General features: G+C 40.4%; 1 protein-coding gene across 2 annotated transcripts in view; it reads right to left on the reverse strand.

Moving 5' to 3' along the window:
• Positions 1–18,247, reverse strand: part of B4GALT5 (beta-1,4-galactosyltransferase 5) — a 69,193-nt gene that overhangs the window by 14,336 nt on the left and 36,610 nt on the right. For both annotated transcript variants that reach the window (XM_072944375.1, XM_072944376.1), the window contains exon 2: positions 5,332–5,466. In XM_072944375.1, the coding sequence (XP_072800476.1) occupies positions 5,332–5,466 (135 nt within the window). The remainder of the gene's footprint in view (positions 1–5,331; positions 5,467–18,247) is intronic.

Consider the following 18,247-nt stretch of genomic DNA (forward strand, 5'->3'; position numbering starts at 1 on the left):
TTATACAGACATATGCATTTTTTTGGTACATAAAATGATTCTCTTTAAGAAAGAAAATTAGTAGTTTTCATGTGTACTAGGAAACGTATGTTTGTGACATGCACATGTGGAGGGAGAAGCTGGTTAGAAACAGCATCACAGTAATTACATTTGCCTAGAAGGCAAAGAAATCCCCAGAGGCATTATAATAAGCATTTTCATAAGCAAATCAACAAAAACAATAATAATTCTAGGCAATGACAGAACCAAGCTTTAGAGCTACAAGCTAAACAGGAAACAAGTAAAAAAAAAAATGTCTGGGAGAGGAGACAAGACACTTTTCTAACCTTAATGATCCTACTTCGGGGGTTTGTCTGAAGACACAGATAAATTCCTTTCCACTTCCTTCCAACACTGATTCAGATAATAAGCCTGGTGGCAGCATGAAATAAACACTGCTTATTTTTCCCTTCTGATTACCAAATTAATAGTCATTAAAAAAAAAAGAAAGAAAACCTCAAAATCACAACTCCTGAGTGAAAGTCCTCCATAACCTTGCCCTACACCTTGGGAGAACCACCCTCCAAACCCTAATTTCTTTATTTCTAATTTTAACTTCTTCACATAAAAACTTGAAATCTACTTCCTCGCTAGCAGTAGGAGCCTTTCAAAGTGGAAGAGGCAGAGGAGATAAACTGCTCACGACCTGGTAACAACTGTGCCTGGCTGCTGCGGGCTCCTAGCTCTGCTCCAGCTGCTGAGACATGGGCGAGCTACACTGCACTCTCCTTGGGGGTCCCAAACACCAACTTCCTACTCTTCTGAAGCACGACCCTGCTGAGTGAGGGAACTGCTGAGCAAAAAACCAGCTTGCTGGATTTCCAAGGCTACGGTTTTACTTTCTAATTGAAATCTAATCTATTACAAATCAGGATGTGTTCTTCCAGCAAGGGAGGTAAACAGACAAAGAGGGCAGCTGCTTTTACATCTGCCATGTGGGAAACACAACAGACATCCTTCCTACCTACAGGATCATGCGGCTGGCTCAGTCAACGCTGCGTTACACCAGTGGTTCAGCAGCCTTGGTCACATGTTAGAATCATCTAGGAAGCTTTTAAAAATCCTAATGCCCAGGCTACAAAGTAAGAACCTCTGGGGGTGGGGTGCAGGCATTGGTATTTTGTAAAGCTCCCCAGGGGAGTCCAACGTGCACTCAGGCTGACGTGGTTGCCCCAGTGTGTGGCAGTGGCAAAACTCTGCTTTCTCCCTTATATCACCAAATCCAGCTGAGGGGGGACTAAGAAGTGCTGACCAACAGATTTCAGGAATAATCACCACTTTCTCCTCCCATTTGAGAAAAACCCAAACACCTGCCTCTCTGCTAGAAAAAAAGGAGAAATTTATATATACTAGAAAGATGTCATCAGGACAAGTATTCGTAAAATATAAAGAATTGGCATTCTTCAAGAGTTAGCATGTTTAGAGAGGAGGGTGTAACTCAAGTGGTAGAGTGCATGCTTAGCATGGGGTCAATTCCCAGTATCTTCATTTTTAAAAAAATTAAATAAATAAACCTAATTACCTCTCCCTACAAAAAAAAAAAAAAAAAAAAAGAGAGAGAGGGACAGAAAAAAAGAGCATGCTTATGAATAACTACCTGCTGGGAGAGCAGACATAAAGACAACCAGGGACTGAGCACCTAAAAATCAGAGGGAAAAAGGTTAAGAATATCTACCTCACTGAATATAGTACAAAGCGTACCAGCAATGACTTCTCGTTCTGTCTACAACAACAGCCCTATTTCAAAGGATGTGGGCAACAGAACGTTTCTCTGAGTGTGTGACCAGAAGGGACTGGGGCCATCAGTGTGGGGAGGTCTATGTGCATGTGTACGTGTGGACAGAGGTAACAAATCTCCCTGTGGTTAAAATGACTAGGTAGAATGGCCCCTGGAAATTCATGTTTTAAGATGAGAAACGTCAGGCCACCTAACCACTCACCTCGTCTATAAAACTATGTGGCTGGACTGGATGAACCCAAAGAATTCTCTTCTGATGGCAATACTGTTTTGAGCGCCTCCCCCCACCTGCTCACCGTGAATTTTGTAGGACTCACAGTCTCACATATCAACAGCTTTCAGTGACAAGAAGCTTCTCCAGGTCATTATTTCAGCCTTATTTCCAGGCTCACAGTCCTGATCCCCCAAAGCATACTCTTCCTAGACCATTTTAGCTTTCAAGGATAAAGAAAGCTAGAATTACTTAAACAACATACCAAGCTTTTTAGCTACACTTGGCCTCACAAAAACCTCTGAATGTGGGTGTGTGCCATGGCATTTTTTCCAGGGTTAGGCAACACAGCTCACGGACTACCTCAGTCCAGGCTACTCTTACCAAACCCACGGTGCTCCCGGTGGAGGTGGCTGGGTTAGATGTGATGGTCTCCTGGCTATGTCAGCAGCTTCAGGATCCAAATGCTCTCTCTGTGCTAAGCAGAAAACTACTTTGAAATGAATAAAAAAAGTTGGTTTCTACTGGATAGCTTCCAATGAAATGACGCTGCTTCTTTAACACTTACTCATCAAGGAGGTGCCAGTAACATAGAAGCCAATCAAGCTGGTAATCTCGGAATTAGGTTACAACACTTATAATGTGTTTTCTTGTTCAATCTATCTACTCATGCACTCAAAGATCATTCACTCAGTGCCTCCTGTGTACAAGGTAATGAGGTTACCTTGGGAACCAGAGGTTAGCAGATCCCAACCCCACTGCTGCATCAAGTCCTGTAACTCCTACGTGCTTTGACCCCTTCATTCCTAAAGTGCGGACATGGTAGCTATCTTTCTGAGTTCTTTGAGGATTCCACACACAAGCAGTGTCCAGCATACTGTAAGATAGGCCCTAACGGTACAAACTTCCAATTTACCAGGAAAATACATACACTAAATGCAAAATGGATGATTATTCCAACCACAGCGATGCTGGGAAGACTATTTTAGTGTCCGATAATTTGAGAATAAACACACACAAATTCAAATAATAATGGGTCCCCTGATATTCCTTCCAAGGGTGCAACCTGCTCTCTGCTCAGCTTTCAGGGAATTAGTGTGATCCTGTGTTGCAAGACCAGCAGATGTGGGGATGGAGACTAGCTACGCACCCTCTAACTCTGAGAGAAAACAGGCCACCTCACCAACTGCCCAGAGAGAAGCCCCAGCATCATCTGGCCTTGGGGAGGCACAAACACTTAGATCACACATGTTCCTTTATCCAGAGTGATACAGGGGAAAGGGCTCCGAATGGCAGTCAAAGGACTCTCTAGTTCCATCACACAACTAGACACAGGTTTAGTGTAGGACTGAGGAAAAGCCACACGACTAGCCACTCCAACACCCCCAAGATTACTTGTACATGTGAAAAATGGAAGTAACAAAAGCCAGCCTATCCAACAGAGCCATGACGGAGCCAAGTGAGACAACAAGTGTGGGGTCATCTGCAAAACCAAATGTTACATGTGATGAATTAGAAAACAAAAATGTGCTCAGCCTTCTCCCTTGACTTCCGGAATGCCAGGGATTCCTCTTCCAGGTATGGTGCAGAGCTCAAGCAGTTTGTCCTGTGAGACCACAATTTGGCTGAAAAGCTCTGAAAAGTTGATCACTTGCTCTTTGCAAACAAGAAGAAAGGAAGTACCAGAGCTTATCAGTTTGCTAACTGTAGTCCTTGGTTGCTGCTAAGTTGGCCCACACGGCAGACGGACAAATTAGGACGTGGCCAGTTCTCAGGATTTAACTTCCCTTTCAGAGGCAATGCTTCCTCTTGAGATCCCAAGCACCACAAATTGTTGTTGTTGTTGTTGTTGTTGTTATTATTATTATTATTACTATTATTATTATTATTATTAACCCAAGCACCAATAATTCTCATTTGCAACATTTGCAGAGCAGCTACACACTCTACAATGAGTTCTGGACAATCTTTGAACTTACTAGAGAAAAAGAGGACTGATTAGGAGGAAAGAATATTTTTGAAAATATACATATTTTATAATACTAGGCTTGAGTGAAATCAGTAAGAAGACACAGGGAAAGCACATTAGTCCTCAGTTAAAGTCCTTAGTTAGAGAAATAAGTGGCAAATCATAAATACTTAGCAAAATGAAATCTCAGACTCTATTTTCTAAATAAAAACCATCCCTAGCCAGAGACTGGAGAAGCCCACGACAGTCCCATTTAACCATCTGGAAATACTTCCTATGTTCAATTTTTGGAAGTGTTAAAAAGGGAGACATAAAAAGACAGCTTCCTCTCAAAGGTGAGGAACTTGCTATGTATATAGCCTCTCATAAAAATAGTTAAAGTCAAAGCGATGATCCGGGAACAAGCTCTTACAATACAAGCCATCTAACCTCTGTGTTCTTTTTCCCTCTTTGTATAATTAGTGCTTGTATGATAATAAAAGCTAGAGGTGAAAGTTCCAAAGACTGAGGCAGAAATGTTCACTCTTGGGCCCATCATTACTGTTTAAGCTGAACAGTCTGAAAAGCTTTCTTCAAAGCTAAATGAGTCTGACCACCAAACTCAGGCACGTAGCTGGAATTAACCCACGGGATGAAAACCACGCCTGACGGGGAAGGTGAATCAGGTGATCTATTCGATTTTTCTTCCAGAAGTCACTTTTATAATTTGTGGAAATTGTCCCAGATTACATGACAATTATGAAATAGAAATCTGTTAAGTTTCAACTAAAGCATTTATAAACAATGAGATGAACAAGTCCTACTGGGCTGAACAAGTTCAAGTAGTGTCCAAAGGAAGAACAGAGTTGGAGCAACTTCCCATGTGACGACCAGGGCCAAATTAGCTTTGAAAACACCGTCGACACACCACACCGCTACCACAGGTAACGCAAAAAATAAAACAAATCTCATAACATTAAGCCATGAAATAAGTGTAAGGCCAGTCCAACCAAGCTCTGTTTTCCCTCGTTGGATGTATGGATACATTTTTTGAAATCAAATTATTTCCAGAAACAGCCTTTGTTGCTTCTGTTTTGCTGATGTCCTAAAAAATACATGCTTAGATCTGCCTACCGAGGGCAACTATAAGGAAAAAAGCAGTAGTCCTTACCTCCCGCTCTCAGAAAAGCATTAGGGGTGAAAATGGCCTTAACTTACGGTCAGCAAAATCAACAAAGATTCATTTTGCAAGAGCTTCTTCTTTGAATAATGTAAAATTTATTCCCCTCTTTTACAATGCACTCTTTTTTTTCATCAAAGATAATTATTCGAACCAAATTTACCTATCCTGGGAGGAGACATTCTGAGCAGATCACCTCTTTACTCAAAATATACCTGAGTCATTTACGCTGCTATTCCTCTTGGCATAAGCACTCCGAACCACCTGCTCGTACACCTGAGCGCCTATTGTTCTCATGTTGTCCCGGATCAGAATGCCTTGAGCTTGCATCATGAAGAGGTAGGTATTCACTGCAGAAAACAGGAGGGGAGGGGAAAAAGAGAGGTGAATTCAAAGGCAATCGTTCAAACAAAACACACAAAAAACCCACATCACTTTGGGTTTCTTTCTTTTTTTTTCTTTTTCAAACCTCTTTCAGCTCTAAAACCCTACAAATGCCACAACTCTATTTTCCGCACCAGGTTTTAAGTTTTCAGGGCACCAATGTTCCTTGAGCAGCTAAGTAGGGTTTGCGGGAATTTCTGTCCATATTTAGCAGTTTTAGAAAAACTGTAAATTAAAAAAATCATATTCCACCAGGTCTTCAAACACCTAATCTGTATTGTAGGACTGTGATGACTGGAAAGATCTTTATGGATCAATTAAGACCTCAGGAGAAAGATCTCTGCTCTCTTTAAGTTCACATTTGCAATACTCAACGGCTATCCTCAGGAAAAGGAAACCACTGCCTTAGATGTAGGTCTGGTCCTGGCTATCTTTCCAAAGCGGTGGACTAAGGCTCCTGCTACTTTTCTTTGCAATATTTGGAGAGAAAAATAAGATAATGAAAGAATATCAGTGGTCCTCACTACCCACCCACCTCAGCCCCAAAGTTCAAAGCAATGGGAAAGGAGCAGGTGGCTTGGTCCAAGTGTCAGTTAAAACACATTCCCTTTAAAATACATATAAATATTGAATCATTATGTTGTACACCAGAAACTAAGAGAATGTTACATGCCAGTTATACCTCAATAAAAACAAAGCAAAACAAAAAACATCGTAAGTGATTATTCAAGTTAACTGCCTAATCTTCATCATCTTTGGAGAGTGAGCTCCCCTTGGGTTTTCTTGAAATCTCTCTACGACATGACATTACGGGATCTCAAATATAAGCAAATATAATTCCTGTACTGAAATCTCAAATACCATCTATTTTCAAGAAATCTTACAGTTTAAAACACAGCTTCTTAACCAGCCATTCTAAATTTACTCATGTTCCCCTCACCACTGTGAAAGGGGGATGTCTTACAGGGATGGCATATTTATAAATCTAAACTCTGGCATGTGTCAGGGATCATCTGAACACTTGGCTAACTTCCAAACAGGCCCCAGGCAGGTATGCAAAATAGAGAGTCTGGGCCACTCCTCCAGACTCAATACACACGGCCTTGGGCGGTCCTGGCTCTTCAGCAAGACATTTTGTGAACACTGTTTCATCATAATTATCACAGTGTCCTGCACGTAATGGGCAGTAAATAATGATTAAATGGATGAAGCTTAGAAGTTAATTTACTTTATTTTCAAGCTATGGTGTTTGGTGCCTGTTCTGGTGATGGGGGTGGGGACAGGGACAAAATCACTCTCAATGTGGAAAATCCCAGGTGGCTCACATTAAACAGGAACATAAAATCTTTCAAAAGACTTCAAATAATCTCTAAGGTATATCCAGAGCTACAAAATAATAAACAAAAGAAGTCAGTGTTCAGAATGCTCTCAGAAATGAGGGAGCAGTCTCAAATTAGGCCTGGAAGCAAACGGAAGATGACCACATGCTTAACTTCTGACATCAGATACAGTGTTTATTCTCTGTAGTTAGAAAAAGTTACCAAAAAATAAAAAAACACACAAAAAAACACAAAAAAGCTTAAAATCCTTAAAAAAGTGTGATGCTGTGAAGCTTCTGAAAACAAGAGTAGCATCTCATTTTCTATTTACAGCAGAAAGCATGGTGCCCAGTCACAACAGACAGGCAGCCCATGAACACCTGTGAAACCTAAGATTTAAATTTCATCCAGTATCATGTTTCTAATGTGGTTCTGTAACTTTTTAATCACTTAGGCTACATATTATGTGTATTATACATACTATATACAACTCCCTTGAAATCTTCCTTCCATCCCCAACATATTACTACACTAGTTGTTTTCAATAATATAAAAACAAGTATTTATTGAACACTGTGTGCTAAGCTATCTGGTAGGCATTGCAAAAAACACACTACCTCCTTTCCCCCAAATTTCATCTTCTCCGAGCTTTTTATCTTCTACACTACAAAGCACACTCTTGTTAGCTCCTCTTTTAAAGCCTCTCCCTTTCTTAGCTCCCAACTGTAAGACTCCTCTAGGGCAGCTCTCAAACTTTTCCCAGCCCATCACTTGGAGAGCTTTTTGAAGCCTGCTTCTAGGCTCCATCCCCAGACGCTCTGACTCAGTAAGTCTGAGCGAGGCCTGTGAATTTGCACTTGGAACAAGCTCACGGTGATATCAGTGTGGCTGGTCTGAGGACCACGTTTCCAGAGCCACTGCTCCAGGGAACTTCAGCTACATAATAAGTAACAGTGAGTAACATTTATTGAGTACTTACTTACATAATTCTTTCTATCTCACTTAATCCTCATATCCTAAGAGGCAAATACTACTACCCAAATGAGAGTCAACTTCTAGGCTTCAGTTTCTCCACCGAGCTTCGCCAAGGTCAATGAGGGATGGACAGGAACCAGATGTACCTTCGCTTTAACCACTTAAGCTTAAGAAGTCGCTCATCCATGTTCTAGCCATAACGTGTTTCTCAGAGATTTCAAGCATTCACGTGGCTTAAATTATTACTTTAAAGGAGACAGCTCTCAAATCTTTATCTCCTGCACAAAGCTGCCAGATGGATCTTTCTTAATTACAGATTTATCCGCAATGCTCTTTCTCTTGCCTTCATCCCTGGGCTTTTGCTGATCTGCAGGGCTTCTGCTCTCCTTTCTGCCATGCAAATCTCATTAATCCTTCAAACCCTAGTTTATATATTTCTCCAGGGTTCCCCTTCTCGTATTTCTGTGGTACTGTTGTTGAAGACTGTCGAAAATTTGCCTGTTGTTTACACCTTGTTTTAGTTTGCTAACAACTGTCTCGTGTTAGTCTTGTTACTCAACTAACAAATTTACACAAACCACATATTATTGATGATTTTTCTAATTATTCACAGGAATTAGCACAAGGCTGAAAAAATAAAAGGCTGAGGAAATAAATTTTGCCCCAAATAAGAGAATAATCACAAATTCATAGATTTGGGATTGGATGGGATTTTAAGGAATACTTTTCAATACCTCCGCGTATACCACCACCCAAAACCTATGCCTTCCAAGAACACAGAGTCAGTATGTGAAACACAGCCATCTTCCAAGAAAATTCTACTTTGGGTTGGGTTGAAAATGTTTTCCAGTTCCTTTTACCCACTAGCCCTGATTCTGCCCTTTGACAGAACAGTCAAATTCCTTTCCCACACTTCAGATATTGAAGACGGGCATTTTCAACCTCCCTCCACCCTCACCTCTATCCCAGCTAACTTTCCCCGCACCCCCAGGCTAGACAGCCCCACTTCCTTTGTGTGTCCCTCCCTTGGTATCACCACAACTTCCCTCCCCATCCTGGCTGCTGCCCTCTGGACACCAGCCCTGTAGTCTACACTTGACAAAGAGTGGTGCCCATGCTGACGGTGGTCCCGGTGCAGTCTGCTGGGCCCAGAAAGAAGCAGAACTACCAGCAGCCCAATTCCATCTGCTACCAAAGTATTGTCAGCTTGAGGCCCCTCTTGGAGATGCACAATAACTCAAGGCCAAAGAAATCCTTCAACAGAGATGTTCAATTATCTAATCTGCCATTTCCCAAACCAGCTCCCTTCCCCCCACATAATATAACCCGTAGCATCAAGTGATTCTCCGCAGAATTCGCTATGGGAAATTCTCTTTTAGATATTTTTATTAACAGAATTTAAAACTTCCATTGCATGCATGGTAGATAATGGATAACTGCTGAGTGTTACTGGTAAACAGCAGTCACACCATATTATTGATTCATGTTAAGCTTGCTAGAGGCAAATCCTCAATCTTTTTAGCCGCTATAAGCTACCCTTCTCCTGTTCTGTGCTCATGCAGTTAGTTAGTATCCCTATTAAAAGTCTTATTACTAAATTTAGCCCAGGGCTCTGGCCTAACGTAGGAAGTGTATATATGCACACACGCTTTCAACCTAAATGATCTCATTTAAAATTCACATCTTTGTGAAGTAGATATCATCTTGATTTCTTATTTGAGATAAGGGCATCAAGTCCTCCAGAAGTCACTTACCCAAGGTCATATGGTTAGTGAAGTCAAAAACAAAGAGAGGTGAGGTTAGGTGTTCCATAACATTTTGATGAGCGTTACTTTGAAAAACGGTACTTTCCAATAATACGGTCCTGATCAACTGTGGCTGAATCACAGCTTAAAAACACATTTAAATTGGTGCATGGTTAAATCCTCCATTGTGTCAAGTACCTACTGAGCACCTCCTTTCTTGGGTGCTTCCTACACACAGGACTCGGCTGCTGGGGGTCACGGATGAACAGAACAACACAGAACAAAGCACAGGCACAATGGAACAAAAAGGTGTAATGCAGTGTGATAAATGCTAAAATAACATTTACTACAAATTCAGGCTTACTTTACACTTTCAAGAGAAACTGTAATAATTATCCAGCCCCCTAGCAATTCCTTCCTATCTAGACTGAGGTATCTCTTATGATCATAACTCAGTTGAGGAAAAAAAGCTCCATCCAGGTCTACATAATTGGAAATTTCCATCCAGATGCCAATGTAAGCAGCCTTGGGCTATGGCTTTAACTGGAGAATTTCCAGGAGCAAAGCACTGGGTCTTCTAACAGGAAGACAGACTCTCTCCTCTCCATCAGAATTCCAGCCAGCCTCCATATTCTTACAAATTCTTATGAATTTCCACTTGCACACACACATGGATAAATGACTCTGACTCATACAAAATTCCTCACAAGATAATGAAATGTGACACTCCAGATTAGGAGCAAAATAATTTGACACAATGAACCCAAGAGGAAAAGACAATGACAAGACTCTATATACATAATAAGTTCATAATGTTTTTTATCCTAAACATGTGTCTCCTTAACGTTTGTTACATCTGGCTTGTTAAGCTAAAAGAGAATTAAGAAGTGGAAAAAGAAAGCCATTCTTTTCCTGACTACTCTTGAAATTCTGTCTTAACCCCAACCCACAAACATGTACGTGCGTGTGTGCACACCCCCAACTGCCTTCCCTTCTTTATTTTTCTATTTAACACACTATACACCTTTTCTTGTCTGTCCTGTCAATTGACAAGAATGTGAGCTCCATGAGGGCAAGGAGCTACACCCCTCCCAGCTAGAACAGTGTGTCTGCAACACAGAAGATGCACAATAAATAATATGAAAAAATGAGTATCTAAGTTGGGACAAAGAACAGTTGAGCCTTCTGAACTCAGTTGTGCCCAAGAAGGTGTGGATATGAGATTTCAATCCTTTCTCTTGTATTAGCCCCTACTCCTTTACAGGAGGAATCCAAAGTGTTGAGTTAACCAGTGTCACTGCACTAACCTGTTTCTAAGAAAAGTTCAGCAATTCCTTTCTACCAACTGAACAGAGCTGCCAAATAGATTCGCTTTTCCCTAAACGTGTTCTCTGGTACTCTCACTCCTCACCAAGTTGTTTGGTTTTTTGGGTTTTTTTTTTTAAATGTTCCTTAATACAACACACAAGTTTATTCAAAATCTTGTGCAACATTATTTGCAATAGGAAAGCACTGGGGAAGAAAAACTAAATGTCCACGCAAAGGAGACTGGTTGAATAAACTGCTGTACATTCACATGGATGGAGTACTGTGAGGCTATACCAAAGAATGAAGAATCATTCAAAATAGCCCCAAATTGGAAAGGACCCAAAATCTATCTTTAGTAGAAATGACTGAAAATCTGTAGCCTATTTGAACACTATACAGCAACCAGAAGAAACAAACTACAAATACATGTAACCACATGGATGAGTCTCTCATACATCGTATGGAACAAAGACACCAAAGAGCACAGATGGCATAATTCTATGTACACAGGGCCCCAAGACAGCCACAACTGATCCACGGTGTCAGAAGTCAAGGAGTAGGTATCCTTGGGATGGGGGAGGAGTATTGGTAGGGGGCTTCTGATAATCTTTTATTTCTTGACCTGGGTACTGGTTATATACGTATATTCATTTTGGAAAAAGTCAAGTTGTTTACCTATTTGTGCACATTTTAATATGCATGCTATGCTCAATAAAATTTATAAAAAAAAAGAGAGAGAGAGAATGAGGAACATCTATGAACTGATTTCCAGGATATACTGTTAACTGGAAAAAGAGCAATAATAGCGTGTCAGTAGGTGTTACGCCGACTATTTAAGAAACAAGGTGACATTTTATACACACTCACATTTTTATAGAAAGAAACATGGGAAAGGTGAACTAGATAAACATTCATTATTTACCTGTTAAGTGCCAGGAACTGCCCTCCATTCTGTGGATAAAATGATCATTGTAAATAACACACCGCCCTTGCCATCACCTTTAGTGGAGGAGCCAGACAGGGAAACTATAACTAGCGCTGTCTGTAAGGGAGCACAGGAGAGTGGTTATAGCTCACACGGTGAGGGCGGGGATGAGAAAACACTCTCAAGGGGTGACTCTAGGAGATGGTCTTGAAAGACGAGCCCTGAACTAGGAAAGGGAAGAGCACCAATGAAGACAAAAAGGCACAAAGGGAGAAAATACATCTGAGGAACTAAAAGCAGTTGGGCATGGCTGGAATGAAGGGTATGTATGGCAAAAACGTGAGGCGGAGGCAAGACCACAAAGGGCTTTCTGTGCTATACTTAGGGGCCTGACACTGAATAAATGGTCCAGGATCAGATTTCGGGTGGGCCAACTAATAGGTATCAATCAAAACAAGTAAATCCATCCCTGTTCAAAATCACAGCTCCAGATAAAGAAAGGACTGAGCTTTTTAGTATCCAGACCCAAGCTCCTTAAAGGGAGGCACTTCTACGGATGAATTAAATAAGGTGCTGCATGCAGGATCCCATTTGGTTACTACAAGTTGGGTGCCAAATCTCACCAAAGGCTGCATTTTCTCTACATGAAGCAGCAGGAGGAATACCCTGTCTGTCAAATCCTGGAGCAAGCAGATGGGAGTGAAGACGTCAGGATATAAAGCTGGTGCTACTGAAACTAACCACAGCCGGGGAGAGCTTGCTGGGTGGGTAAGAGGTAGGGAGGAAAGGTGGACCAATCAATCTAGGTGACTCGCATCTGGCATCTGTTCTGAACACCTCTTACAGGGCACACGTGTGATTTCTGACAGGGTCAAGTGCATTCCAGGAAAACAATGCAACACACCCACCACCAAGGACTATACCCCATTCATATTCATATGCTTCCAAAACAAAATAAAAGGATGGGGAGAGGGGGAGAATATAAGGCGAACAGAAGCAGAAAAGACAAATTAAAGAAAACTAGAAGGTTGCTCACTCTCTCTTCCTGCTCCCATATATGACTCACACAAAAGATACAAAAAAACAAGGGGAAACAAAGAACAGAATATGTCATAGGAATACAGAAGTCTGACTTTTGCCATGGCAGAATATCTGCAAGATGTGCACAGCCTTTGTGACCAATATTTTCTGAGAAAAACCAGAACCTGAAAAATAGTTGATCTCTACTCCCCAAATTAGAGATTTCCCGTGTTCACTGCTCTGCATGATAGGTGTTCTATAAAGAATGAATCCACTTATTCTGCTTATAAAGAGATACATTCCTGTAAAAAGCAATACGTTTTCCGAGTCCCTGTGTGCCAGTGACTTTCTAAATACCTGTATGTGTTGTCTCATTTCATCCTCACAATAAACCGAGAGGTGGGTTATAACCCTTGTTTTACAGATCAGGGGACTGAGGTCTGGGTAAGTAACTTGACTATGTGGAGCCAAGATTTCCCAACAGATCTCTGTCTTCAGAGTCCAGGTTTTTAACAAATATGTTCTATGGTCTCCCAGGGTCTCGATGCCCAGAAGCCCCATGAATCCACCACTGTCATCACCACACTCTGCTCACTGATTCCTTGTATCTGGATCTTTACCATCAAAATCTCATATATGATTGGCTTCCAATATTCCACTTAAGCAGTGGGTGCCATGATCACAGTATGGTACATCCTTAAAATTTTATTAAGTTTTATTAAAAATTTTGTAAGTTTGAAGGTCTAGTATGAATCTTAAATTTTTCATTTCAGATCTACTTAAAATGTTGGATATTCACACTATGCAGAGAGATATGAAGGTCCAAGGTTGTATGGACACAGTGACACATTTAAGAAAGAAAAGAAAGCTGTTTGGATTTTTTTTTTTAAGATACAAAGAATCTTTTGACAATAAATTTACATTCTTCAGCACAGCTAATGTTCTGGAGCAACTGTGTGACAATTTTCACACAGAAAGTTATTGAAAGAAAACTGGTGGGGGGCCATTGGGGGAGACATTAAGCGTAAGGAATCCCAAAAATTATTTTGGGGGAAAACATTTTATTTGATGAATCTTTTGCTTTCCCAGTCCGTCCCATCTGAGGCAGAAAAAACATCAAGTCAAACACAGGCTTTGTTTTCCACCCTCTCTAGTTATTATTCTCAGCTATTAAAAAAAAAAAAAAAACCAAGTGGTAAAAATTAACAGCTTTGAAATACCCTGTAAACATTTCCACTGACCTGTTAGTCTATTATCTGTTAAATTATTAAACTGTACATGAGATTAGAAATGAAAATGCTGCCTAAATAGATACTAGCTAGCTGAGTAGCCTATGATCTAAGCTTCAGCTTTGCTTCCCCCAAAATTCCTAACAGCATGATCAATTAACAATGTCCAGAAATATACACCCACAAGAGGGACTCAGCAAATAAGGACGCCCAATCTAGCAGTGAGTCAGAGACAACTGTAAATTACTTTTCTGGCACTGTTCACATTGAATGCCTGCAACTACCCTGGCCCTGCCCTAGGGGTGAAGGTGCAGAGTGTGTAGAGATGTCACTGATGGGACTGTGCCAGAGACACCACCAGAAACATAGCTCTCTGGGGCTGGCTCTAGACAAAGGCTCTGCCTTCCTCTTGGGCCTAATGTCTTCCCCTCTCAGTCCCTCCTGCAGCTGCTGACACCTCTCCTTTGTGTGAATGCCCTCTGGTCACACCTGCTCATACTAAGCTTTAACGGCTCTTATCATGTCTTTTCCTAATATCACCCATCCCCGCCAAGATTAGAACTGTCTTGGCTCTTTCCCATCTGATACATAAACTCCTACAGGGACCCCTATAAATGTGAACATATCTCTTCCAGCAGGCTGTAAACTCCCTACAAATACAGACTTACTCTTTATTTCATCTACAACATCTGATAAATAATGGGACACTTGGAGCTATTTACTAAATTAACGAATTACAGCTCAGCACACAGTATGAGGTGCCTTGTTTTCTCAAGTTAGAAGTAGACTGGTTTTTCTGCAACCACACAAGAAAGAGTCTATAAGCCAGAAAACAGTATAGTGAAACTGACACGACTAATTTTGCTGGTCTAAGTGTAAAATGGTATCACCCTTAGGGAAAACTATTTGCAAATTCAACAAAGAGCCATGAAAATACTCATACCATCTGATCCAGCAATTTCAAGGAAATTATCCTAAATATGAGGACATTCTATGCACAAGGTTTTTAACTAAATTATTGCTAAAAACAAAAAGTTGGAAAACAGCTCAAAAGCAACAATTAAAAAAATAGGTAAGTTAACCGTGATATATACACCTGGTACAATCTTACACAGCTTTAAAAGTAAAAGTTATGAAACCTTTTAAACAGAATAAATGTAGAACACCTAGCATAGACTATCACACTCAACAATGAAAAAAAGTTCTGTTACATTATGGCAATTACTGAAGAATAAGCAAATGCATAAAGCAAAAAGTGGCTAGAAACAAATTTACCAATATGCTTAGGTGTTAGGGGGTAACAGATATGAATTGACTTTTTCCTTTCTTCTGTTTTTCCAATTTTGTCTACAACAGTTTTTTTTTCAACATAGAATAAGGAAAAAAAAGATAAAGGATTCCTCCAGCCAGACTTAATTTATCTAACGTGACAATATACATTAATAAACAAGACATTCACAATTCCGTTCTTTGATTGTCAGGCTCATGGGAGAGGGATGGGTAGGTGTATACAGTGTGCAGCTGCCATACTTGAATTATCTCCACATCTTTATGCTGTTCTAGAAAGACTGCCAGTAACAGCTGCCACGTTCTCCCCATATCCTCCCTACCTTGACACCCAGAAGAGCTTCTTAGAACCAGAAATGTCTACAGAAACCAAGAATTTACGCAGAGACAAGGTGTTCTAGCTTTCTCTCTTGGGAGTAGAGTATATGGACACTGCACAGACGACAGACATGGCGGGAAGAAGAAACCCCTCGTATTCTAAGGGAAAGAGGTAGACGGGAAGTTCTTGGACTGAGGGGGCCAACAACACTGGTTCTGTCCTGTCCCTGGCGGGCTCTTTGGTCCTCTCTGGACTTCAGCCATTCCATCTGTGTGATGACATTATTGAACTGGATATGGTTTTCTCAGTCTTTTCAATCAAGCCTGACCCCCATCACTGATAGACACAGGAGATCTTCTGCAAATAAAAATGTCAGTTTATATTTACATTGAATGCCTTCAAAACATAAAACTATATAATATGGGACGTGCTTTTACAAATCACATAAACCCCTGTAAATTCTGATTCTTCTCTCTTCCCTTTGGATCTTGAGAATCACTAGACTGCAAAATCTCTTACAGCTCAAAATCCCATAATTATAAACTCATTGTTTTCTCTTCTCTTCATCTGGGAAACACTGACTTACATAGACCTCAGATTTACATTGGTCTGCCTTCTCTTTCCTCCCTTTCCATAGGGCATTAGGGCTTGGCTATCCTTACACTGTTGGCCTTCCTTTCCAGAACAATGGCGCTTTAACCCTCTTCGTGATACAGCTGGGAGTGGAGCCGGAATGATGGGGAAGCACATTCCCAGAGCCGCCCCCTTGTCCGTGCACACTAGTCAGGAGATCACACTGGAGCCATCTCGAGCGAACACGGGTCACAGCAGGGCTCCTAATTCTATTTCCTCTCTTACCATGCTGAAAAATTGCACCTTCATGATTTAAAAGAATGCAATTCTATAGCAAAGAGTTGATTTTTTTTTCCAACTCTGAGATACTAACCTCCTACAACTAAGTTTCTTCTATCACTTTGCAAATATGTAACGTAAGATTTTATGATGAAGCTAGAAGTTGCTTGTCTAAGGTGGGTGGGAAGAGACAGACTGGGAGTTCAAAATTTGTAGATACTGACAGGCATATGTAGACTAGATAAACAAGATTATACTGTATAGCACAGGGAAATACATACAAGATTTTGTGGTAGCTCACAGCAAAAAATTGTGACAATGAATATATGTATGTTCACGTATAACTGAAAAATTGTGCTCTACACTGGAATTTGACACAACATTGTAAAATGACTATAACTCAATAAAAAATGTTTTTAAAAAAAGCTGCTTGTCTGAATGATTCAAAAGACTGATAATAAAGAATGCTGGGGAGGATGTGGGGCAAAAGGTATCTTCTACCTTGTTGAAGGGAACATAAATTGGTATAACCCATAGAAGACAACCAGGTGACAATGCTATGTCAAAGTGAAATGTTCATACTCTTCACAACCAACGGTTCCCACTTTTAAGTATTCATCCTAAAGAAATAACTTGATAAATAGGAAGTATGTTCAAGGATGTTTCTCTCATTTATAAAAGCAAAACACAAACCTACCTAAATGAGCAACAAAAGGATTAGGGGAATAAACTGTAGCAAAGTCATACCACAGAAGACGGAACAATCTTTATTTCATGACAAGAAATCACATTGTATAACAGCATAGTCAGTACATCACGTCTGTGTTAAAGAAGATACAGAGGAAAATATATAAAACAGTTTGAGAAACTGTACATCAGGATTTCCACAGTGTCATTCCGGCTTAGTAGAATTATGGGTGGTCTGCACTTTCTTTGCTGTGACAAGGCAGCATTTCTGTGACTGTCAGAAAAACCTTCGTATGATGAAGAGATTCTCTGTTCCAACAGTGAAAATTCTTGCAGTAACCAAATCTGTTTGAATTGATCCAGAATTTCAAAGTTTCCAGAGTTGCTGAGAATGCCTTTTCACACAGCACCTCTTTAATATCTAGGAACAGACTTTAGAAATGCTATCTTAGGACATGGTCTTGTTTTTTCTTTTCTTTTTTTTTTTAAAACAATGATTATACACGTTTTATATTGGGGGTGCGAGGCACAAAAACACAACCAAGCTTTTGCCTTCTTATTCTTATTCTTCTTATTCTTAAGGACTCCTCACTCTCTTCTGCTCCAGACCCAAATAATTTCCTCAATCTCAAACCATTATTCCACCTTCTCCTACCCTCAAATGATTCATAGTTATCCTAAAACTTCTGGTGCTTCTAGCTATAACTTCACCAAGCAAGCTTTCTCTATCCAGCCTACGAATCCAAAATATTTTTTCAAAGACAGCTCTTTGGTCTCATTCTTGATCCTCTTTTGGAAAGGAGATTATTCTCCATGTCGTATGGGGATAATATATGATAATCATATTATTTTTAGCCTGGAAGATTGCAGCAGACTAATAGGGTTATCTACTCTTTTGGAATTTAAGTGTTTCCAGAAGGCATCATTCTGGCTGAAATTAGCACCCAACCTGTCAAACACATGAAATAAGAGCCATAATCTCTATAGAAAGACAGACAAAACAAAACAAAAACAAAGAACACACTTGAAAATGTCTTGGACTCTGAGGCATAAACACTCAAGAAAACAAGACCTTCCCTTA

This window comes from Vicugna pacos, chromosome 19 (assembly GCF_048564905.1).
Source record: "Vicugna pacos chromosome 19, VicPac4, whole genome shotgun sequence".
NCBI lineage: Eukaryota > Metazoa > Chordata > Mammalia > Artiodactyla > Camelidae > Vicugna > Vicugna pacos.